The sequence below is a fragment of the Onychomys torridus genome, chromosome 11, assembly GCF_903995425.1.
Source record: "Onychomys torridus chromosome 11, mOncTor1.1, whole genome shotgun sequence".
Classification (NCBI taxonomy): domain Eukaryota; kingdom Metazoa; phylum Chordata; class Mammalia; order Rodentia; family Cricetidae; genus Onychomys; species Onychomys torridus.
In genome coordinates, this window is record NC_050453.1 from 41,275,741 (window position 1) to 41,300,126 (window position 24,386).

The 24,386-nt window shown below is 44.1% G+C and overlaps 1 protein-coding gene across 1 annotated transcript in view; it reads left to right on the forward strand.

The window, feature by feature from the left end:
• Positions 1 to 24,386, forward strand: part of Lamc1 (laminin subunit gamma 1) — a 114,656-nt gene that overhangs the window by 46,577 nt on the left and 43,693 nt on the right. Inside the window, exon 2 of the mRNA XM_036202424.1 lies at positions 22,259 to 22,563. Coding sequence (XP_036058317.1) covers positions 22,259 to 22,563 — 305 coding nt within the window. The remainder of the gene's footprint in view (positions 1 to 22,258; positions 22,564 to 24,386) is intronic.

A 24,386-nucleotide genomic window follows, 5' to 3' on the forward strand; every position in this document is an offset into this window, starting at 1 on the left:
CATCAGCTTTATACAAGCCTCCTTTTTGGACCATTGTCGATCTTTAAGAGGAGATGGTATGTCCAGTCCTTGTCTCATCTAATCCTGCATCAAAACAGTTGGCCACTTCCTTGCCTTCTGTTCTCTTCTGCCATTACTCACAGTTTATTATGTGAATGTCTTTTCCAGTATTGTGGGTTCAATCATTAATATTGATGCTTTGCAAAAATTTTATAAGAACAACTTGACATTTGCAAAATCACTTGTGTAAATTAAAAAGAAAATTGTTCCTTAGTTTATGTATCATTACACTGGAATTCCTGACAGAAACATGTGAAGAACTTTTTCTGGCTCACAGTTCAGAGGGTTTTCATGCAGTGTTGTGGGGAAGATGAGGTGGGTGGCTCAGTTGGTGGCAGTGGGAGCAGAAATGGGGACTGCACTCAGAGTCTGGGTGTAATCTTCAAAGGCTCCTCTAGTGATCTACTTCTGCAAGCTTGGCCCCACCTCCTTAAGGTCCCTTGGGCTCCTAAAGTGTCACCACCCACTGGGAAATATGTTCAGAACTTGAGCCTCTGGGGGACATTGCAGGTTCAAGCCATGACAGTACCCCAGCATGCTAATCTTACAGTATAATACTCCACCCTAGCGATTTAAACAGAAAACTAGTTTTTCAATGGCCAGCTAGTTAAGGAAAGGTATACTGATTTTCCTTGTTGTCTAGTAACTCCTCTTTTCAGGGTGACCTTTAAAGTCAAGGCAGCCCTTTAAGGGAAGCACTGTCGTAATTATAAATGTTGGTGTCTGATGTAATCAGGAGCCGCCAGGAGAGCGGGGTGGCTAGCTCTTGTCTGGAGTGAAGAAAGGACTTCCCAATGAAAACAATCCAAACCCAGTTAGCCCTGCACGTCTGTCTCTCGTTGCTGAAGTCTTGGGGAACTGGCATGCTTTTGGAGTATTTCCTCTTCACACACTGTTCTGGGGTAATCCTGAGTCCTCTTGGACAGGGAGACCTGAGGAGGCGGTAGTGCTGACGTGGCAAGAAGCGCCTTTTCTGCGCTCTCTTCCTAAGTACCCCGTCTCCTTCAGCGTTGCCCTGTCTCTGTGAAATTGACTTGTCGAGGGCAGTCAAGTTCTTGAATTTGTTCAATTCTAGCCTTATGTGGTTTTAAGCTTTAAAAGGTATGTTGTGCTTTTTGTTGGCTTGTGGGAGTTTGCATCCTTTCTTTTTTGGATGGAATTGTAAATTCTAAATATGACTACAAATTATGAGATGTTCAGTAAGATTATCCATAACAAGAAGTTTATCCTATCTCTTGTTCTTAACTACTTACAAAATCTTTGGTTTTTCAGTCTGGTGGTGACACGTTAATTAGACACGTTAAAAGACATGCCATAGGGGAGTGCTGGTTAGTTTTTAAAGATTGATCTGTATGTATTGCCTGCACATACGCCTGTGCACTGCATGCACGCCTGGTGCTGCAGAGGCCGGAAGAGCGTGTTGGACCCCTGGAACTGCAGTTGTGGATGGTTGTTGAGTTGCCATTTTGGTGCTGGGAATGGAACCCCAGTCTTTTGGAGGTACTTCCAGAGTTCTTAACCACCGGGCCTTCTCTTTAACCCGGGAACATAGTTTTTAAACACTCTTAAGCCTAAAAGATAAACTAACGAGACAGGGTCCTCAGATTTCCAAGTCTGGAGCCATGGTAAGAAACTTCCTTTTCTGTTGTGGTTTAAATGCAAACCCAAGATGAAGGGTTGATAGACTACATATGAGAAACGGATCACAAGCTTTCCTGGCAGATGAGGAATGGAGGGCAAGGAGCAGATGAGGAGCAGAACACCATCTCTGGCCCACTCTGGGAGAGAGGGAGCGCTAATTTTAGACCAGTATTCTGATTATTTTTAGAGGACTATCACTGGGGGAGGGCACTCTGCCACTGTCTGGAACTGCTGTGGCTTGAGAATGCCCTTCTCTTGCCCGTTTCTCCGCAGATGAAGAGGCTCTCTGACCCTTGAGCTGGTTTTCTATGAGGACTTGCCCTGTTCAGATACCTGCTTCCATCTTTCTGACAAAAATAAACCTCATTACACGTTACCTGTCTCACATCCTCCGCAAACATGTTATGGCTTCCAGTTTAGCGTTTTTATGGGATGTGTGAAGGAGTGGGTCTCTGATTCTTGTGTCTTCTCTTGGGCTCGTTTTCTTCTGTTGGTTTGTCTTGTTCAATTCCCATGTGTTAGTTTTTGTTTTGTCTTTTTATTTTATTATTCTCTCTTAGAAGCCTGTTTGTTTTCTAATTAGAGACAGAAAGGGAGTAGATACAGGGAGGTGAGGAGGAACTAGGGGGAGTGGAGGTAGGGGAAACCATAATCAGGATATATTATGAGAAAAAAAAATCCATTTTCAATAATACACACACACACACACACACACACACACACACACACACACACGCATACACCGCCTGTCCCCATTTCATGGCCTATGAGTCAGTTTGGTTGACTGTAGTTAGTTAGTACACTGAGTTCTCTAGAATCTTATCAGCTCCTGGTGGAATGATAACAAGTAAATCTCTAAATTTGAAAACCTGTGCATCAGGTGATTTCACTTAAAATAACTAACTTGCACTATTGGTCTTGACTATATATCCCATGGAATTCTATGAATAGAGAAATGTTATTTCTGTACTAAGATTTTCATGGCAGGATATCTCACTGAGTAATGTAGTCTACTGAAAATGTGGACATTGAAAGTTTTCTTTTTTTAAAATTGTATTTGCTATTTTCCCTACCACTGATATTTAAGACACCAAGGTCCGTCTTGTTGCCTATGTCCATCATCACTGTTGATCCATTTCTAGGGATCTGAGCAATCATGATATATACACACATGCACAGTGGAGGTATGGATGTTTGTTTTACTTGCAGGGGTGAGGCAAGATGGAAAGGGGTGGCGTGGGTTAGGATGAAGTGGTTTCCCTCGAGTTTATAAGACAGCTTGATGTCTGTCTTACCTCTGCTACCTGGCCCTGGCTCTCCCTTTCTCTGTCCCTTCTCTACTCCTGTGGCTTCAGCTTTGGTGGTGGTGGTGGTGGGGGCGGGCAGGGTAGGACCCACCAGACTCATCCGTTAGTGGTTTAGTTGAGTCTCCTGAGACCAGGAGTTTTGCTTTTTCCAAGATTCCATAGCTAGTTAAAGCAGAGCCATTGTAGCTGTTGGTAATGGTTTGGCTTGTTTTTTGAGTTTTGAAGCAGGAGCTTGAACCTTGGGCTTGTGCATGCTAAACCTTTGCTCTGTCGCTGGCCTACACACTCATCCCAGTGGTGGTGCTTTGTACTGTTTTAAACAGGAACTTCTGTTGTAGACTCTGTGGCACTAGTTTGGTTTTTGGTCATGTTTTGATACAGTTGTTTTGTTTTGTATTGTTCAGACAGAGTTTCAGTGTATAGCCCTGGCTGGCCTGGAACTTGCCAAGTAGATCAGGCTGGCCTCTCAACTTGGCAGAGAGCCACTTGCTCCTGCCTTCCAGAATTGTGGAATTAAAGACATGTGCCACCATGCCCAGCTCAACACAGCCTTTACCTTTGCTTAAAAGCTGGCCTTAGGACATTTGGCAGGAATAATGCTCTTAGATTTTAATTAAAAAAAAAAAATCCTAATTAAAATAGATTTACATCACTTTTCTTTTTCCCCTTCCTCCCTCCATCCCCTCCCAGGTACTTTTCCTCCAACTTCTCCCATACCCTCAACCCCAATGGATAGCTTCTTTTTTATTTTTAGTGTTACATGCATATATATTATATATATATATATAGGTTTTGTGTGTGTGTGTGTGTGTGTGTGTGTGTGTGTGTGTGTGTGTATGTATGTGCATGTGCGCTTGCGCACGCATGTATATGTATGCCCAGGTATAGAAATTCAGCTTGCTGCTCCACTTGTATTAGTGGTGTGTGTATAGTTTCAGGGCTGACCACTCTGTAGGACAAGTAATACAGGGCCCATCCTTGGAGGAGGCTAATGGTCCCTCCCTCTGCGGTTGTAGTTGCCTGTGGGTCTTTATCTAGGAGTGGGGCCCTATGAGATGCCCCTCCTCCATATTAGCATGTCTATTGATAGTACACGGTGCCTGCCTTCTTTATGCAGCCATTTACAGGAGACTATTTCAGAGCAGACTTCCTGGTATTCCAACTCTTCCCATTTTCCACAATGTTCCTTGAGCCATCGATGCAGGAACTGTGATGTGAATGTATCCACTGGGACTGGGCCTCCCATGGTCCATTTGATCTCTGCATTATGCCCAGTTGTGGTTTTCTGTGATGGTCTCCTTTTGCTGTAAAGAGAAGCTTCTCAGGTGAAGATTTTAATATTAGAATGCAGATTGTCTTCAAGAGGGGCTGTAATAGAACTCAGTTTCTTAAATCTTTTAAGCGAAACTTAGTAATACTCTTTTAAAAAATAATTAGTAGGCTTTAAAGCAGTTTTAGTTCACAGTCCAACTTGAATTGGAAGTAGACATATCCTACCAGGGAGGTGTGCTTGTTACAAATTGCAGCAAAGAAAAAAACCAATGCCTCCCCAGCCCCAAGTCCATGGTGGGGCATGCAGTCTGGATGGAGACAAACTGGCATCGGTCTGCCACTGTCATCCACAGTGGTTCTCAGTTCCCCGACTGTCTGTGCCCGAGCCCTTACCCTCTGTGTTCTCAGTTCCCCGACTGTCTGTGCCCGAGCCCTTACCCTCTGTGTTCTCAGTTCCCCGACTGTCTGTGCCCGAGCCCTTACCCTCTGTGTTCTCAGTTCCCTGACTCTGCCCGAGCCCTTACCCTCTGTGTTCTCAGTTCCCCGACTGTCTCTGCCCGAGCCCTTACCCTCTGTGTTCTCAGTTCCCGACTGTCTGTGCCCGAGCCCTTACCCTCTGTGGTTTTGCACCTTCCAGTGTCATGGTTGCAGTCATGCAATACCTCCTCACTTTCTAGATCGCCTTCTGTTACTTAGTAATAATCATTTTGTTTTTGTTTTTAGTCATGGCATAGTATGGTGTGTATGGAACGGTACTAGTTTATCCATTCCTTCACTGACTGACAAGTTGGTTGGCTCTAAGTTTTGACAGTTGTGAATTGCTATGACAGCTACATGCAGGCTCTTTTAGACACAGTTTTCCAGTCATTGGCCTATGTCATACAGGCATGTCATTGTTTCATAAGGAACCACCCAAGTGGGAACGCTTAGTGTTTCTTCCAGTAGTGAGAGTGGCCGTGTCCTCCTGTTCTAAACAAATTGGTATATCGATTGCATTTTTGATTGACTTTTTTCTGGAGGTTGCATGGCAAGAGATCATGACTTTGGAGGGTCAATGTAAAGCAGATGACTGCTGTGTGACAATTGTGTGTACCCATGTATGTGCACAGGGTGGGGGAGGGCGCGTACTGAAGGGGATTAAAGGGCAAGATGCTCCTAAGCTTTAGTCTTCCATTGCTGTAGCCCTCCAGAAACTGCTCCTGTAGTGCATGCCTTTCATTGGCTTAGTGCTGCCTCCATTGATCTGCCTTGAAACATGCCTTTCCTTTCCAGAGCAGGACTAAAGTGAGAAACAGACAGAGGCATTGTAGACAAGGAACCCTTCCTCTGAGTGACTTGTCACTGTTGTCTGGGCAAACAGCTGCCTGACCTGCCACACATGTGCTGTGCCTTCTGAGACTGGACATTTGCTTGGCTAGAGATTGGCAGTTCTTTGGGAATCTCACTTCGGCTACCTAATCTTGTTCTTATAGGTATAGCATGAAATTTACTGTATATATATATTTAAATCCCCAACATTAGGCTGTTTCTTACTATTTATTTCTCTTTAGGAGTTTTTAAATAAAGATTTTGGCTAACTTGGATAGATAAAATTTTAGTGATAGAGAAGAAATAGTCATGTATTTAAATATCTAAAATATTTATTAGTCTTGTATGATTGAAATCACATGAAAATTAGAGTTTTCTGCACTCAGGTTTTATGGCAACTTACATGTATTTTAATTCTTTATATATCTTGATACTCATGCCTGTTGATCACTTTGTAATTAATATAGTTACCCAGATTGTATTACACAGTTTCCATGAATATACTGTGACAGAGTATAACAGAGCAGAGATTTTGTGTTGTTTTGAGTCAGGGTCTTACTATGTAGACTTGGCCAGCCTGGAACTTGCTGTGTAGACCAGGCTGGCTTGAACTCTGCCTCTTGAGCGCTAGGATCAAAGGTGTGTATCACCACACCTGGCCCCAGAACAATGTTTCATTTCTTTCTTTTTTTTTTTTTTTTTTTCTGTTTCTTTATTGGGTTTGTATGTCTTTTGCTTTGTGGTTCTGCCATTGAGTCCGGTTTCCCCTCCTCATGTGCCTTCCATTCTGTATAGTTTTGGTTTGTTTGTTTGTTTTTCTTTCTAGCTTCTCACTGAACATTTGAGAACTGGGGAGTGTTGGACTCTTAACACATTCTTAGAAAGGCTGAGGACAGCACTAAGCAGGCAGGAAAGCATAGCATGCCTGTGTTTATTAACAGATGATTGGTAGGCCTGTTTTCTGCTAAATAACACCAGCGTGTATTGTCTCTTTCTGTGGTCAGCTGGCAGGGAGGAAGGCAGCTCTAGAGAAGCCTGCCTTGACTTAGCAGGGTGGAATCCCAGTGCAGCAATGCGCTGCACAGCCGTGCAGCGATTCTAATCCTCCTACATGCTTAAGTCAATAGGGTCTTTGTTCCACACTGTGGAAGAATGCATGAGCCAAGTAGTGGTGGGAGTTCAGTGTAGCTCCACTGTTCCGTGATGGGCGAGTTTTCGAAATGATCCAGACATTTACTTTTCAAGCAAGAGACACGAGAGCAGGAAACACATTCTTTTGTGTTCCTGAAGGACTTAAACTTTTTTTTCTTTTTTGGTGTGTGTGTGTGTGTGTGTGTGTGTGTGTGTGTGTGTGTAGGCCAGAGTGTCCATTTTGGTTTTTGTTCCTCAGGCAGTATCTACCTTGTTTTATTTTTCATTCATGCATGATGTATACATGTGAGCAGGCACATGTGGAGGACAGAGGTGAGATGGGGATGTCTTCCTCAGTCACTTAACCTCTTTATATTTTGAGACAAGGACTCTCACCAAACCTGTTGCTCACTGTTTCTGCTAGTCCAGATGGCCAGCAAGCCCTTGGGGTCCGCTTGTCCCTTCCTCCCGGTGCTGGGGTTTCAGGAGCTGTGTAGTCACACCTGACTGGTTGGTCTTCAGGCTCCAGGGATCTGGGCTCAGGTCTCAAGCTTGCACACACTTTACCCACTGAGCCGGCTCTCCACTTTGATGTTTGAGACAAGGTCTCCCACTGGGTCCTGAAGCTTGCTGATTGCCAACTGCCCCAGCAGTGCAGCTGTCTCCACCTCCCAGTGCTGGGATTGCAGGCGCTCAGCACCATGCCACTCATGCAGGCCCTGGAGATCTAACTTGGATTTCACACTGAGCTACCTTCCCAGCCCCTAGGAAGAACTTACTCTAAAACATAACATGTCACTTGTTCCTCATGGCCATTTGTAGATGTTTATTTGGAGGCTGGGTTCATCCTTTTTGTGGGCATGAAAACCCAAGAATTGTCTTTCCCATATCCAAAGACTTAAAAGTTTCTGTTTGAAGATATGTTTAGTTATTGGGAAGGTTTTAACCTTTAAAGTAGAATTTCTGTTGTCTTTTGCAAATTGCTCAATATAAGACTACCTGCAGCTGGGCTCACAGAGCTTGGCTGAGAAGAAAATATAGGTGAAAGCATTGTAGAAGTTTAGTTAAGTCTACAGAAGTGTAATTCATTTAAACATTTTACTTGATATTGTATGTTGTAGATATAATTTTTTTTTTTTTTTGAGAGGGCCCCACTGAAGCTGGAACTCACTAATTTGTCTAGACAGGCTAGCCAGTAAGCCCCAGGACCTTCCTGTCCCCACCTCCCAATCACTGGGACTGTAAGCATGCACCAGCATGCTTGGCTTTTTACAGGATCACTGGGGCGTGAGCTTGGGCTTCAAGGCGTGTGTGGCAAGCGCTGTACTGTATGACTGAGCTACCTCCCCAGCCCCAAGCCTTTTGGAATCTATATATCTTCGTTAAAATTCATCTTTATGAGCTATCTTTTTTTCTTTTCTTTTTTCCTGGGTATCAAACACAAGTCCTTCCACACGCTAGTGAGCCACATCCCCATCACAAACTATTTTTTAGATCAGAAAGTCTGAGACAGATGGATGCCTGCTGCTGTGGTGGTACCCCAGATCAGAAAGTAAGTGGACTTGAGGTTGCTTCTTACCCTCTTTTTTCTCTTTTTTTTTTTTTTGTGTTTTACTTGCTTGTGTTTTTTCTCACTAGGTAAAATTTCTTTTGCATAGAGACTCAATTTTACTCCATCTTGGTGTCTTTATCTTTAGTATCCAACCAATTGCCCGATACATGTTAAGTTTCAAAATATGTTTGTAAAATAAACACATCAGTGAATGAACCAGGCAACAGACCATATTCATCTAAGTTCACTGTTTCCTTCTTATTAAAAAACAACAGAAACATGGCTCAATAAAGGAAAGGCAGGGCCAAGAGAAAAGCACTGATCGCCAAACTCACACCCCATGTTCTTCAGTGTACATATGTCATGGCTTAAAAAGCTGCAAAGGGTAAATACACGTCAGATTTTTTAAAAAATCTCAGGAAAAAAGTTCCATGACACTTGGAGAACTGGCTGTTCAGTAAACATTTTCCGGTCTTTTCTGTAGTTGAAGTCCAACCCCAAGTACTGGGTGACAGGCTCCCTGACAGGGAAGAACAGACCCCAAGTACTGGGTGACAGCCTCCCTGACGGGGAAGAACGGACCCCAGTACTGGGTGACAGTGCTCCCTGACAGAGAAGAACAAACCCCAGTCCTGGGTGACAGTGCTCCCTGACGGGGAAGAACGGACCCCAGTCCTGGGTGACAGTGCTCCCTGACAGGGAAGAACAGACCCCAGTCCTGGGTGACAGTGCTCCCTGATGGGGAAGAACGGACCCCAGTCCTGGGTGACAGTGCTCCCTGATGGGGAAGAACGGACCCCAGTCCTGGGTGACAGTGCTACCTGACAGGGAAGAACTCCATGCTGCTATCCTGAAGGTGTGTCACATGTTCATCACTAAGGAGATCTGGACCCAGAGTCACTAACAAGGATGTAGAAGATTGATTTATTCAGGGTTAGAATACAGAGCCTCCAGAGGTGCCATGCTCATTAACAGAATCTTTGCAATTCAGCTTTGGAGAAAAGAATATGTTCTTTGATACCATTAAAGACTGTCATATACAAAGGCTTTAGTTTAGTGGGGTTTTTTTTTTTCTGTTGTCTTTTTTTTAATCCCTTTAAAAGGAGTTTTGGAAAGATGTCACCAAGCTTTATGTTCCTGTCCAGACAATATTTCATTACAGAGTTCTAACCCATCCAGTGTGGTAGATGACAATATTTCATTACAGAGTTCTAACCCTTAGATGACAATATTTCATTACAGAGTTCTAACCCGTCCAGCGTGGTAGATGACAATATTTCATTACAGAGTTCTAACCCGTCCAGCGTGGTAGATGACAATATTGCATTACAGAGTTCTAACCCGTCCAGTGTGGTAGATGAGTCAACTTACCAAGAGCACCTGGTTTGTGCCATAGACAGTGCCCTGGGGATTGCCAAATGACATTTTCAAATCATGGGTTTCAATTCATTAATGTCACAAAATCAGTTTAGTGATCTGCAGGCCAGTATTTTCTAACAATGAAATGGAAATAGAATAGTAGATTGCATCACAAGACAGCATTTTTAAAATGGCTTAGAGATGGCAGCAAGACTGTAGTAAGTGTCAGCACACATTGGAGAGTTGCAGGATATGGTTTGGGGACAGAAAATTAAGCACGAGTAGTCAGACTTTGGGATGCTTTGCAGTAACTTGCCTGGAGAGTTAGTGCTTCATGGAGTAACCTGCATGATTCTGCAGCTGAGGAGTGATATGGGAGCTCTGGAATACTTTCCATCTCCTCCCCATCTCAATCAGCCATGGCGCTCCTAAGAGAGTTCTTCTAGGTGGTTTTTGGATACCAAGTCTCTGGCATCAGATCAAAGAGAGCTGGAAAGGACTTTGGCAGTTCTCCAGGATGTAAATAGAAAGGTAGAACAGGTCCCACTGTGGGTGCGTGTGAATCAGCCCGTGCGGGAGAGCCAAGGTGCTGTCTGTTTGAAATATGTCAGAGGATGGATTTGAAGAGCGTTTCTTGTTATCGTGCTGAATGTTTGCTCTCACTGTAGAGGGGAAGCAGATAAAAGGGCTCATTTTTTAGGTACTGGCAACTACCTGAAATATGCTGTGTGGGTGAGCTGTCAAGTGGCCTCTTTTCCATCCGCATAGCCTCACTGAATCTGGTATATACCTAATTTGTAAATTTGGGGATTTATTAGAGAACATTTCTCATCTGTGGAAAGGGACATTTAATATTTAACTGCCTAGACCCAACTGGTCATTTTGATGAACTTCTCTTAGAAGTCTTGATCTTTGTTGTAGCAGATTCCCATGGGTTGTAAATTGAGGCTATCCTAGGAATTTCTGCTTTTACTTGAAATCACTGGAAAAACCAAATGTGCTTGTGTCTAGGAGTACAAGGCTCCTTACCTGTGGTCTAGGGTGGTTGCATACAGCTTTGATATATGATGGGAGGGCACCGTTTAACCATAGATGGCATAGCAAGTCTAAGCGCAGTCTGTGAAGGGATGGGGGACTTTAAAGGGTGTGTGGAGAGTCATGCCCCCGCATGGTGAGTGAAAAGTGAAGGATGTCTTCGTTATGCTCATGAAGGCATCTGATGACAGTCCGTCCTTGTAGGGGGTGCCAGCTGGCTGGGTGTTTTCATGATGTAAACTGTCCATCCGCTCAGAAGAGCCGGAGGACAAGGAGGCCTTGTGTGAAAGGCTGGATTCCTACCCAGAAGACAAGGGCAAGAGGTTCTCCCAGAGATCTGAATGAGATCTGCTCGCATTTCCATTTCATTTGCAGTTTTCGACATGCCATTTTCCCGCTCTCCTGCCTCTGCTTCCTGTTGACGTCATCATCAGGTTCTCTCCGTTCCCTGCTGCCACTTGGGGCTGGGAAGGCCACACGCTTTTTCCAGAGGCATTGTTTCCCTGCCTTTCTGCCAGACTGCTTCATTTTCATGAGCTGTATCAGTAAAAGACACCAGTCACATTTGAGTTTTTAAACGATAAGCTCTGTTTACTGCTCTTGTGCACGCTAATCTGCAAGAATAAAGTGGTTTTTCCTTCTGTGAGATAGTAAGTACTTCTAGGTACCAAATTTAAATTGTCAGTAATCTTAGAAAATTCGAAATAAACTTCCACTTCTGGTATTTTGGTGATATTTTATGCATTGCATCAGATTTTAAAACGGTGTGCTCCATAAGGAGAGTGGTTGAAGTTTTAGTAGAAACCCTTTTTGTTTGTTTGTTTGCTTGTTTTTAAGTTCACGGATTAGAAAACCATTTATTTAAAAATTTTTCTCACACAATATATTTTGATCATATTTTTTGCATTTTTCCTGGATCCCCTACTCACCTAACTTCTTGTTCTTTCTGTTAAAACCAAAGCCAAAATGCACATGCACACACAAGCACGCACGCGCGCGCACACACACACACACACACACACACACACACACACTCTTGAAATCTGTTTTGTGTTGTCCAACAGGTAGTTCTGAGTTTGAGGCTTGCCCTGGAGTGTGGTTGGTAGACCCAGTGTCCCTCTGTTAAGAACGCTGATCTTTCCTCTCCCAGCAGCTATCAGTTGCTAACAACTTCTTGGTTAGGGTGGGGGTGCTGGGATCTTGTCTGGTTTGAACCTGTGCATTTTTCTCTCCTGTCAGTCTCTCTCAGTTCGTGTGTACATCAGTTCTGGTGTGTGTTTCCTTGGAGTCATCCACCGCCTCAGGCTCTGTGCCATCTTTCTGCCTCTTTCCCATGGAGCCTGAGCCTTGATTCAGGGCTGGGTGCTCTGGAGCCCCTCGCTCTCTGCTCGTTCTCATGGGGCTCTGTGTTAATTACCATCTACTGCAGTAAGGAGCTTCTCCAATGAGGATTGAGCAATGCACTGATCTGTAAGTTTAGTAACAGATCATTAGGAGTCATTTTATTGCCACTTTCATTTAGCAAAATAATAGTGGTAGGTTTTCCCCTAGCGCCCATGAAACCTTTGTTTTTATATTCTTGGATTTCTTAAATCATTTGTCAGTCACATAGTAGATATTTTAGGCTTTGTTGGCCATACAGTGTTTTCCATACATCTCTGCTCTGGTAGCCACTTAGCCTGGGGATAGTGTGCACGCGAGTAGGCATGACTCCATTCCAGAGAAGCTTTTCTTTAGAGAAATAGACAAGCTCCAGATAATCTCTAGGCTATATAGTCTATCAGCTCCAACTCTAAACTTACCTACAAGGAGCATCCCCTCATGCTGAGTCTGATAACAGGTGAAGTCAGTGATGCTTCTAAAATGAAAAGAATATCCTCCCACAGGTCAGTGTGAGTGCGTGAAATAACTGAAAATCAGTAGCAGGTCTGGACTCCAGAATGTTATACGTCTTCAATCTCCTGTCCGTAACCCCCCCCCCCATCATCCTTCCCTTCCCTGTTCCCTTTCTCTTAACCCCTCCACTCCTCACTCCTTCCTCCTGGGTTATCTGCACCAGCATCATGCACTTTGCTCTTAAACCTTCCAGATATATTTATTTCTTTTTTAAAATAAACATCTGAAATTACTTCTTTGAAAAGTCAATATTTCCACACTGGTCTAAACCAGTAGCAAACACCCTGCCTGAAAATGCCAACACTACCCAGCAGAGACTGGGATTAAACAAGTCTAGGCTTTTAGAGAAAGGAAAAAACTGTTTTCTTACCTGTTGGAGTGTACTTCTGTGTCTATTCCATCCTATAGAGAATTGCTGATGGTCCTGTATGTGTGTTACATATTAGCAATTTGGGGGCTTGGGGTGGGGAGAGGAGCTTGAGGGGATGAGAAATTTAACCACTGTTTGTATGTAAAGGATACCATCATGAAATTTTAGATAGTCATTTTCTAAACATCAAATGTATATTTTTATTGGCCTAGGAAGTACAGCCTTGAGGAAATTGACTTGGGAATAAGATGTGATGGAGGTCTGGTCAGCCCAAGCTGTAGATACTGAGTAACCAGCCCCTGTTGCACTTACACCCCCCCCCCCCCATTTGTCTGTAGTTGGATACTTGTCCACTTTGCCTTGAAATCCATGGCCTGTGAAAGTCAATGGTCTGCCTCGTTCATTTTGCAGTGTGGCGCCACATTCAGATACCCTTTTCTGTCTAACCATTTAAAGTGTGAGAACCAAGATGAACATGCTTAGTGGACACGTTAGACTTGTTTCTGAGGCAGTGATAAAATGCCCCACAGGCAACTTAGGGGAGAGAGGGTTTATTGAAGCTCTCAATTCCAGGCTATAGTTCATCGAGGCCAGCGAGACAAGTGGCAGGATTTGAAGCGACTAGTTCTGTCTGCAGTCAAGACAGACAATGATGAATGAATTTGTGCTTGCACATGCTCAGTTCAAGCTCTCCTTTTCATTCAGGGTAGGACCTAGCTCATGAAACGGTGCTGCCCACATTCAGGATGGGCCCTAGTCCATCAATTAACTAGGTTAGGAAAATCCTTCATAGACACACTTTCAGCCAACTTAACACAGATAGTTCCTCACAGAGACTTCCTTCAAAGGTGATTCTAGAGCACCGTAAGGAAGTAATTCTCAAACATAATTGCTTATAAAAGTCATGGTGTGTTTAAAAAAATGTACAGATTTTGGAAGTAAGATGAAGTTTCTAGAAATGATACTTAAGAATTTATATCCTTTTTCAGAAGTTTTCTGGGTGATATTGCCCATCTGGTGCCTTACTCACTCGGCCAGGATATGGAAAGTACTGTAGCCAGAAAGTACAAACACAGGCTGAATGGAATGGAAGGGCCTCTCAGGAGGGAGTGTTTGGAGGTTTTGATCTGCTTGGCTCAGTATTAAGAGCACCTTCTGCTCTTGTGGGGGACCCGGATTTTCCAAGCACCTACATGGTGGCTCACAACTATCTTCTGATGCTTGAGGGCCTCTACATACACTTGGTGTATATACATACACGTAAAATTAAATAATTTTTTGAAGGCACTTACAGTGACCCAGAAATGTCTATTAGTCCTTTCTCCCTTGGGAATCTTTGCTGTCCCCTGGGTTTCACTCTAGGGCCAAGGTTAGTCTGTTGGACTTGCTTTAGTACATCTGCCACAGGAGAACTTCTTGTCCCTTGAAACTGCAGCACAAGACATGCCGTCTTCTGGCCTTGTTACAGGCAGTTTCTGGACAAGGAGGCGACTCGGGGAAAGATGCTTGCTGTTTGGGACACACATAGTGTCCTCTGGAAGCAGACAGACAGACAGACACACACATGTTAACACAATTAACACAAATGTTAATTTTTTTTAAAGGAAGTTTATTCTCAGTTCTCTCTTTTCCTATCCAGCAAAATTGCTTGGAAATTGTCCTTATGCTGGCTTTTATCCGTACCCCATCCCGCCCAGCTCCACCCAACCCAGCCCAACATTCTTTGTTGTTTTTAACTAGAGGCTTCTAGGTTGTGAAATCTAGTGGCCAGTGCTCAGTCTCCATCTCTCTGATCTTTCAGAAATATTTGATTCCAGGTGATTTCTCTTATTGAAAAACATACCAGTTGGTTATCCAAATGGTCAGCCCTGAAACCATTTACAGGGTGTATTTATGAATTTATATGTATTTAGGAACATATGCGCGCACACACACACACACACACACACACACACACACACGCACACACACGCACGCACGCACGCACGCACGCACGCACGATGTAACAACAATTAATGAAAAAGAGGCCATAAATTTGAAAGAGAACAAGGGAGGCTTTGGAGAGAGGAAAAGGAAGTGGGAAATGATGTAATTATATTATAATCTCAAAAAAGTCTCCTTTTCTTTAGTTGCTATTTCTCGTGAGTCTTCTTTGCTGGGTCTTTATTTCCCCTGTATCTGAATGTTAGTATGTCCCAAGTCCCAGTGTTCATCTGTCCCCATGTTTATATTTATTTACAGACATTTTTGTCTAACTCCATGGCTTTGAATACTGATTGTTGATGACTTCCAGATTTCTCTCTGCTGCCTATACTTCTGCCTCAACTCTAGACTTGTTCTTTCTTTCTGTGGTAATGGAGTTTAAATCCAGGGCTTCCTTCATGCCAGGAAAGCGCTTTGCCACAGAGTTACATCTCAGCTCCAGAGTTTTGTGTATTAATTGCTCACTTGACATTTCCATCAGGTGTTTTGTGGACACCACAAATGCATACCCATCCCAAGCCCCCAGCTTCCTCAGTCTACCCTTGCAGTTGTTTCAGTAAACATCAATTTTGTCTTCCCAGTTCCGTAAGCCAAAGCACATGCCTCATCTAATCAGTCAGTCAGCCAGACTCACCTGCTCACCCCTCAGAATATGTCTGCAGTCGGTCACTGCTTGTCACTGCCGCCGTGAACCAAGCTGCTGGCGTCTCCTGCCTGGGTTATTGCAGCCCCTCCTCCACCAGCTTTATTTTGTTCATCCCAGCTAGATGGTGTTTTGCTGGTAAAGTAGCGGCCGGGGACTAGTGAGTGACTCAGTGGCCAGAGGCACTTGCACAAAGCCTGTCAAGTTTGAGCCCAGACCCCACAGAGTTGTCCTCTGACCTCTGCATGTATACTGTAGTATGCATATACCTACATTCACATACCCAAAATATAGATAAATACAACTTAAAAGTGGCAGAACATGTACTTTTAGGCACAACATTCTCCGGCAGATTTTGACCTCATTTGTAGTAAGAACCAGGTCTCCTCAGTGGCCTCCAAAGTCCTCAGCCTTGTCCTCTAATACTTTCCACCTGACTCACACTGACCGCGTGACCACTCCCTAAAGCTTGCTGGCAGGCTCAGGGTGTTTGCATTTGTCCTGAGAATGCTCCTGGTCCAGGTGTTCCAGCGTTTCACTTACGGTCTGTGCTCACATACCACCGTATCTGTGTTAGCAGGTCACCTCTGCTAGTGCTGTGCTTGGTAGCATTCTTCCTTCCATGCTTTCTATCATCTGACACGTAAGTGTGTGTCTGTGTACACAAACATGCCTGTGTATGTCTGGATATGTGTGAGTGCTCAGGTTTGTGCACATGTGTACTTGTGGAGGCTGGAACTCGCCATCAGATATCATTCCTGAGGAGCAGTACATCTTGTTTTTTGAAACAGGGTCCCTCACTGGCATCTGGGACTTGGTGATTGGACTAGGCTGGCTGGCTAACAAGTGCCAGGGGTCAGCCTGTCTCTGCCTTCACAGCATTGGGGTTTTGTAAGCATATGTCCCCATGTTTGACCTTTTATGTAGGTGCTGGAGATCGAATTCAGGTCCTTATACTTACATGGCAAGCACTGGACAAGTCATCCCCTCAGTCACATCATTGTTATTTTTATATTCCATCCCTTGCCCAGCCCTGTGTCCTGCAGGTTTGTAAACTCCTTGTTTGGCACCACATGTATCTTATTTTCTGCTGTAGCCTCATTCTTAGAATATTGACTAGCTGGCACATATTAATGTTCAATAATATTTGTTGAGTGAATGGAAGAATTTGTATCTATACAATTATCAGGACTAGTGAGGGCTGCTGTCTTTTGACCTAATGGATAGCTATGGTAAGAAATTAATGGACAATCATGAAGACTACAAAAGGCCATTTTGTAGTGAGCCATGTATGGTTTTGTAGGAATTTATCCTACTGACAAGAGACACAAGTAGAACATGATAGTGGGGAATGGAAAGGGAGCATGTTCATTAGGAGTTACAGAAACTAAACAGTGAAAGGTATTCTTACAAACAGAAGATAAGAATATTCTCAGTGGTTTGTCAGTGAGCTTTGGGGTAATTAATTCACGTAGTAAGTAATTGATGAAGAAATAAAGCTGGAGTGTGTAGCCTTCTGTGGCTTTGTGGGTTGTGGGGAGGGATAGAGTTGGTCTTGGTCTGTACTACACTCTTATGTTAGAACTGTTTTTACAGTCAGACTATTTTCTCATGATTCTTTTACCAATATTCACCCTTCTGTGCAGACGAGATAGTACAGAGCAGTGAAGACCTTCCCCAAATGCTGATGTCTCCTTCTTTCCCACAGTTTGACATGTTTAAATAGTTTGACTTCTGTAGCATAGGTATTCCTGTCTTCTTGCTTACTTTCTTCCCATAATAAATGTAATCATTTGCCTTCTCTGTCTGCCTCCCTCATGTCAGCCGGTTCCCACAGCTAGAACTTGGCTTAGCAGAGTGAGGAGATATTTTTTTTTCCTGAGTGTGGTTGAGTGGGAGGAAAGTCTGGCCTCATTCCTTTAGCTTAGCTCAAGGATTTCAGGCATGTTGTGACCCACTAGCCTGAATCAGGGCTGGTATTAAGCCTTGTAAGCACGAGGTTCTGGTTAATAAGCCCGGTTCCCAGTTCTTGGCTTGGACTTTGACGTGGTAATCTTATCTCTTTTGGTGAAGATATAACATGAAGTGGCAGAGGTATCTAGATTAGGATAAATGTACCTGAGGTTTTCTGACGGAAAATGTCAGCCTCTAATGGTAATTTGAACCTGTTATAAATGACCTTCCAAGCATGCTTGACATTCTAGTATTTAGTTAAGAATTCTTTCTGTCCACGAAATGGCTATCTGACAAACGTGGCCACATTTATTAACTGGGTTGAGTCACATTAGCTTGGCCTTTCAGTTTGCTGAAAAAATATGTAGTATTTGGGGAATCTGGTCTTTGGCAGTACAGGTGGAAATATTTTGTTTGTTCAAAGTGTACTGCAGTACCAGGTGGTATTTGGGGGATATTAAGAAGAGAGTAGAATTGTGTCCTTTACCAAAACTTAAGTTTGGTACTTTATAGAAAAGTCAAATTCCTTGAAATTGTGAGGTTTTGGTCTCCAGAATTGTGTCATCTACTTCACAGCATGTCCTTCTCTTTAGTTTGTGCTGACCATCATCTTTACAAATAGCTTTTGATAGACAGTCTTAGTAGCTTCTATAAAGAAATCTAAATCACCTATCTCCCTGTATTTGGGCTTTGCATTTGAGTGCCTGTGGCACCGTGTGGCACAAATGTGAAAGGAAGTGTGTGCTGCACACACTTGGAAAATATGACTGTTGAAAGCTTTGCACTTGAGAGGAAACACTTTCTCAAATCGAAAGCTCCCTTGTATTCACTATAATGAGTTCAGTTGACAATTACTGTTTGCTGGGAAACAGTAAAGGTGGTTGGCCACGTTTGTAAATTGTGTTCATTTAAGTGTACTTTCTGCACGTCGTCATCTGTGCCCTTTCCTGGTGGTGTTTGGCTGCCTGACATAGGGCGAGACCATGAACAGTCACTGAAATTTAAGGGAAAGAAGTGAGATGCCCCTGTTCAGTCCCTCTTCCCTGCCTATCTCTCTTTCAGCATTCTATTTACAAGATGATGCTCCAGGCTGTGGGAAGCACCCAGTTCTTCACTCAGGCCCTCAGGACCGAGTTTTCAGTAGGCGGGATGACTCTGCCAAACTGCTCCCGTCACCTTAGCACATCCTGGATGTGCTTAAGTGTTAGTGCTGTCTGGTCTGCTGGAAGATCCCGAACCCAGCATGGCTTGGCTTTGGGCTCTCTGGATTGGGGCGGCTGATTGGTGCAGTCATCTCTGGGGTGGAGCAATGACAGCTGGAATACAGCTGGACGTGTTGTCCTGGGAACTCTGTGCTAACCACACTGCAAAGGTTTTCAAACAGTTGCATTCTGTGTCTACTGTTTGTGTTAACTGTTTGGAGGGCCCTAGTTAGTAGCCTAAACATACAGCATCTCTAATTGACTTTGTTCTCTGACTTTATTAGGGTTGTACTCCTAAGTCTGACTTCAGGGAGAGTGTTTTCGGATTTCTGGAGAGTCAGCCCATAAGTACAACAGCGAGCCAGCCGGTGGCACCTAGTTTGATTCTTCAGAGGGCACTTGTTTTGTTCTGGTTCAAGCCATGGAAGGCATTTTGGAATCCTGGAAAGTTCTGTATGGCCATTGTCATTCATCACTAAACTGTAAAGGCGGTTGTTTCACAAGGTCCTCATGGAATTCTTCTGAACTGCACATAACAGAGAGCCATTTATGTTCTCCAGCAGCCAGTGTTTGCATCCCGTTCTTAGACAGGAAGAGCTTCTCCCTACTCAAAGAGATTAGAAATACTTTACCACGTAGGAGGCTGGAGCAGAATTCCTTGGCTTGGCCCCGCTGGAAGCATGGCTGGATTCTCATTGTTCAGGCAGCCCCCTCCTCTTCTCTCATTCCTTCAGGACTGTAGGATTCAAAGCAGAAAATATTAATTGATTTTGAGTGCTCCATTCTGAACATCTGCACTTGAGTTTTTTGTTTAAGGAAGAAATGTGGCAGGGCGGGAAGAGGGCCAGTAGAACACTCAGAACCGAGTACTTTCTGCAGAGTGTGGCTTCTGTACCTTAAATCCATACCATCTAGTTTTGCTTGCTTCCATGATGAAATGAGGGTATGGCAGGGTCGCTGGATTGGAAATCAGAGAACCTGGTCTTATTTTCTATCCACCGACCAATGAATTAGCTCTTACTTTTCGGGTGTGGAATGATAAGATGGGCCAATAGGAGGCTGGAAGTGTGGTGAGGTGGAGGGCAGTCAGGAGGAAGGCGAGACAGACATGGAGGTGTCCCAAGTGTAGCACACAAGTTAGGTTTTCCAGTTCTCCATCACCCACGATCATCATAATTTCAGGTCACACATGATGGTGTAACCTGGCCCTCCATTCCATTTCTTGATGGTGTCTGCTGTGTGTGTGTGTGTATGGTGCTGGAGCTTGAGCCCAGGGCCTTTGCATGCTAAGTGGGGGTTCCACTTCAGAGCTATGCCCAGAACTCTTTGGGGCTCAGAGCTCAGCTGTCAGCCAGCAAGCCTCGGAGCTTACTGAGAGCAGTGCAGCTCTCTGCAGATTTGGCTGCTAGGGCCACAATGTGGCCTCCTGTGCAGACTTATTTCAGAAGGTATCTGCTATAGGTCAGGCTGCTAAAAAGTAGTGAGATGTCAGGAAGGTAGGGAGAGAAGGAAAGTCAAAGCAGTGTGTAATCCACAGATTAGTGAGTAAGCCGTGAGCACCCCACGCCACCTACTCCTGTGCAAAATCAACTGTTTGCCTTGCTGGAATGTCTTTGATAGGAAGTTTCTGGAATGCCATGGATACTATACAACAATCTCACCCTCATTCTGAAGTGATGGCTTGCAGAGACAGTGGTTCTCTCAGCGAAGCTGAGTGAGCTGTCATGTGTGATCTGTGTCTGGGGAAAATGCTCTACCTCACCTGAAGAGGGTCTGTACTTGTGTAGCTCTTGGTGAGTGTACTTACTCAGTAGCCCCTGGGCCAGTTAGGGCCTTGTATGAATGGTTCCAAACCCTTGGTTCAAGAGTTTTCTTTATAGCTGGGCAGTGGTGGTGCATGCCTTTAATCCCAGCACTCAGGAGGCAGAGCCAGGCAGATCTCTGTGAGTTTGAGGATACAACCTGGTTTACAGAGCGAGATCCAGGACAGGCCCCAAAACTACACAAAGAAACCCTGTCTCGGGGTGTGGGGGGGAGAGTTTTCTTTATAAACTATTTTAATATTGCTTTACACCTCGTAGAACTTTCTAATGGGTCAAGGGTGTGCAAGAGTGGGTGGGGCAGGATTGTTCTCATCTTTACAAATGAGAAATCACTGCAGAAAGCAGACAGCTACCCAGTAAAGGAGCCAGGCTGAGTGCAGGCCCTGCAATGCCCAGGCCTGTGTTCTTTCTGCATACTTCAGCTTTGTTTAGGTTCGGTTGTGTTAAGTTATTAGAGTACTCTGTGTGTGTGTGTGTGTGTGTGTGTGTGTGTCTGTGTGTGTCTGTGTGTGTGTCTGTGTCCCCGGCTGGGGCCGGGGGAGTGGAGTGGGGTGGGATGCAGTTACTAAATCTCGTCTATGATGTGGACCAGTTGAGAAAGTCAGTTTCAGTGTAGATAAAGCTGTGTGGGAGGTTATGACCTGGACTGACAGTCGAGGTCTCTTCCCCAGCATCTGAGAGGGCAGGAGACCCCCTGTTTCTGCATAGGAGAAGATCAGGGGGTTTTTGTTGTTGATGTTTTTGTTTTTGTGTTTCTAAGTGGTGATTCACTTGTGGGGAGTACATGCAAGCTCCTTGAGAGCAAAATTTTTTTTCTGTATACATCCTATGCCAGTGTATCACACAGGACTGAATGTGGAGTTGAGCTTAACAGATACTTGTTGACCCAGCTGTGGTCACTGTGTGTCTCTGGTCTAACACAGAAGTAGCAAAGCATACGTATTGTAAGGGATAGGCCTGATGAGTGCATGGATGGGGATTAAATGGTTGCATAGTGTCCGAGGACATGCCATCCCAACCATTGGCTGTGCAGGGACCCTCTGGACCCAGTGACTCTGCTTCTAGAGGGCAGCCAGCCCACTGACTCCTCCTCTGCCCTTGGCTGCTCAGAGCGACTTCTCATGTGTTCTCCTGTGAACATCTTCATATATGACCTCTTGAAGATGCCTTTCTCTTTCTCCTTATAGCTCTTGGTTGGGCTTCTGAATGAGGATTTTCTCCTTTCCTGTTCATGTCCCAAACACTGCTTTCCACTGGCGTAGACAAGAGAGTATTTCCTGCACCAAGAGAAGTGCTGTAGTTAATAGTTAATAAGAAGTAAGGTTGTTTTTGTTTTTTTTAAGTATTGAAAGTACCCAGGAGATTTATTTCAAAAGTTCTCATGTTTTTTAATATCTTTTAATTAAGCTTTCGCTGAAACAGCAGCATTAAGAATAGGTGAACTTTTTATTTAGTTTTATTTTAAAATTAATTAGTCCTGAACTTACATCACAAATTTTCACAGCAAACATTAAGAAGCCAATTGTACTTGGTCTAACGCTGGGAAATGTGCAATTTCCAGGTTTAGCATAGTCCAGCAGGCCCAACCACTGTGTTTAGTGTGCTGAGGTCCTTGTGGTCTAATGCTGGGCCCTCTTCATCAAGCCTCAGACCTGGTTAGGAATAGGGGCATGTCTCATCTTCATCCACACGACTTAAGGACTCTGATGTGTTTGCTCCGTAGGAAAGGCTTTTGACATAACCTACGTGCGCCTCAAGTTCCACACCAGCCGCCCAGAGAGCTTCGCCATTTATAAGCGCACTCGGGAGGACGGACCCTGGATTCCTTACCAGTACTACAGTGGTTCCTGTGAGAACACCTACTCCAAGGCCAACCGAGGCTTCATCAGGACAGGAGGGGACGAGCAGCAGGCTTTGTGTACTGATGAGTTCAGTGACATCTCCCCCCTCACTGGGGGCAACGTGGCCTTTTCAACCCTGGAAGGAAGGCCAAGTGCTTACAACTTTGACAACAGCCCTGTGCTGCAGGTAGGCACTCCCAGGGTGTTGTGGGAGCCAGTGTCCTCCCCTGACTAAGTATGAAAATTATCCATGTGACCCATCACATGGGCAGCTGGATTCTATTTTGTTCTCCTATATGTTATCTATACGTGTAAAAGCCATTTTCTTCCCACTGCCTGGGTGACATTGGTTCTATGTCTTTTCCACTTGAAAACATATCCCAGAGTTTAACCTTCACAAAACAAAAACAATCAACACACACTTTAATTTGGGGGTGTTATTTGAGACATAAGTGGCCCACTTATGCAGTTGAGGATGACCTTGGACTCCTGACCCTCCAGCTTCTAAGTGCTAAGATTAAGGGTGTACACCAGCACACTCAGCTACTTTGGAAATTTTATTAACAATGAACAGTTCTAGCTTTTGTCTCTACTTGAGGAGGGAACATTTCACTTGACTTTTTTAGAAAATATTGGGAATACAACTCAGTTTGTAGACTGTTTAATTTTCAGTAACTCCTAAGCCAGGAGAGGTGGAGGCAGGAAGGTCAGAAATTTAAGATCCTCTTCAGCTCTGTTGCAGGTTCAAGGCCAGCTTGGACTACATGAGATACTGTCTTAAAAGATTTTTTTTTTACATTTAAAAATTTTGTGTGTGTGTGTGTGTGTGTGTGTGTGTGTGTGTGTGTGTGTGTGTGTGTGTGTAAGCTCACTAGCTTATGTATGTAGGTCAGAGGAAAGGAACTAATGGAAGCTGGTTCTCTCCTTCTACCCTGTGGAGCCCAGAGAGTGAACTGAGGCCATTTGGTTTGGTGGCAGGTGCCTTTACCTGCTGAACCTTCTTACCGGCCTGCCCCTCCCAAAGTAAGTAAAGTGAGATATTGGAAACAATCTCCCCATTTTTCTTGCACCCTATCTTAACTGCTCCTTGATTTGACAAAGGAGAAGGTATATTTTTTAAACTAGCCATGGGATCAGCTGACGTAAGATATTTACATACTTAAGAACGCCTCCCTTCCTTCCCACACAAGGACCTTTTGTCTGTGCTGTTGATGTCACTATGAGAACGCTTCTTCTTCATCTGAGAAGTTGAATTCTAGAGACGGAATATCTGTTGGGGTACCTTGATACTGTGCTTGAGCATCACGTTAAAAACCTTTCCCTGTCTAACAGTAGAGCAAATCGAAGATTTCTTTCATCAATTCCATGCATGTTCCCTCATATGGAGTCTCTGTGTGTGGGTCAGGTTTAAACTTTCCACATGTTCTGGCTGTGTGATATGGCAGAGTGGGGATCCCTGTGTCATTAGTATGTTGATACAGACACTGATGTCACACCTATTTAGATGGTGATGTTAGTGTCTAAATGGGGGCAGTCTATATATATTCAGTGACTGGGGAGAGAGGGAAGGACTAGATGTGACTTTGCAAATGCTGTGCCTATTTCATGAAAACTTAGTGGAAACCTCCTGTTTTCTGGGCTTTCCACTTCTGGATTCTCAGTCTTTTTCTCTGGGATTTATTATAATTACTAGTTTTTTACATTTATTAATTTTGTCTGTATATGTGAGACCACATGTGTACACTGTATTACCCACGTGTAGGTCAGAGGACAACATGCAAGACCTGCCATGTTGGCTCTGGGGATTGAACTCAGGTCACCAGGCTTGGCAGCAAGCTCTCCTTACCCCCAGCCCTCTTGCCAGCCCTATCATTTATTCTTATATTCAATGGCGCTTTCTGATTGGGTTATATAGGTTTAGGCAGAGGCACCGATAAGAACATGTTTTTCTGTGTGTCCAGTTCCACCTGTGTGTTCTTTTAGGCTGTCAGGATGGTGACTATGGAAGTA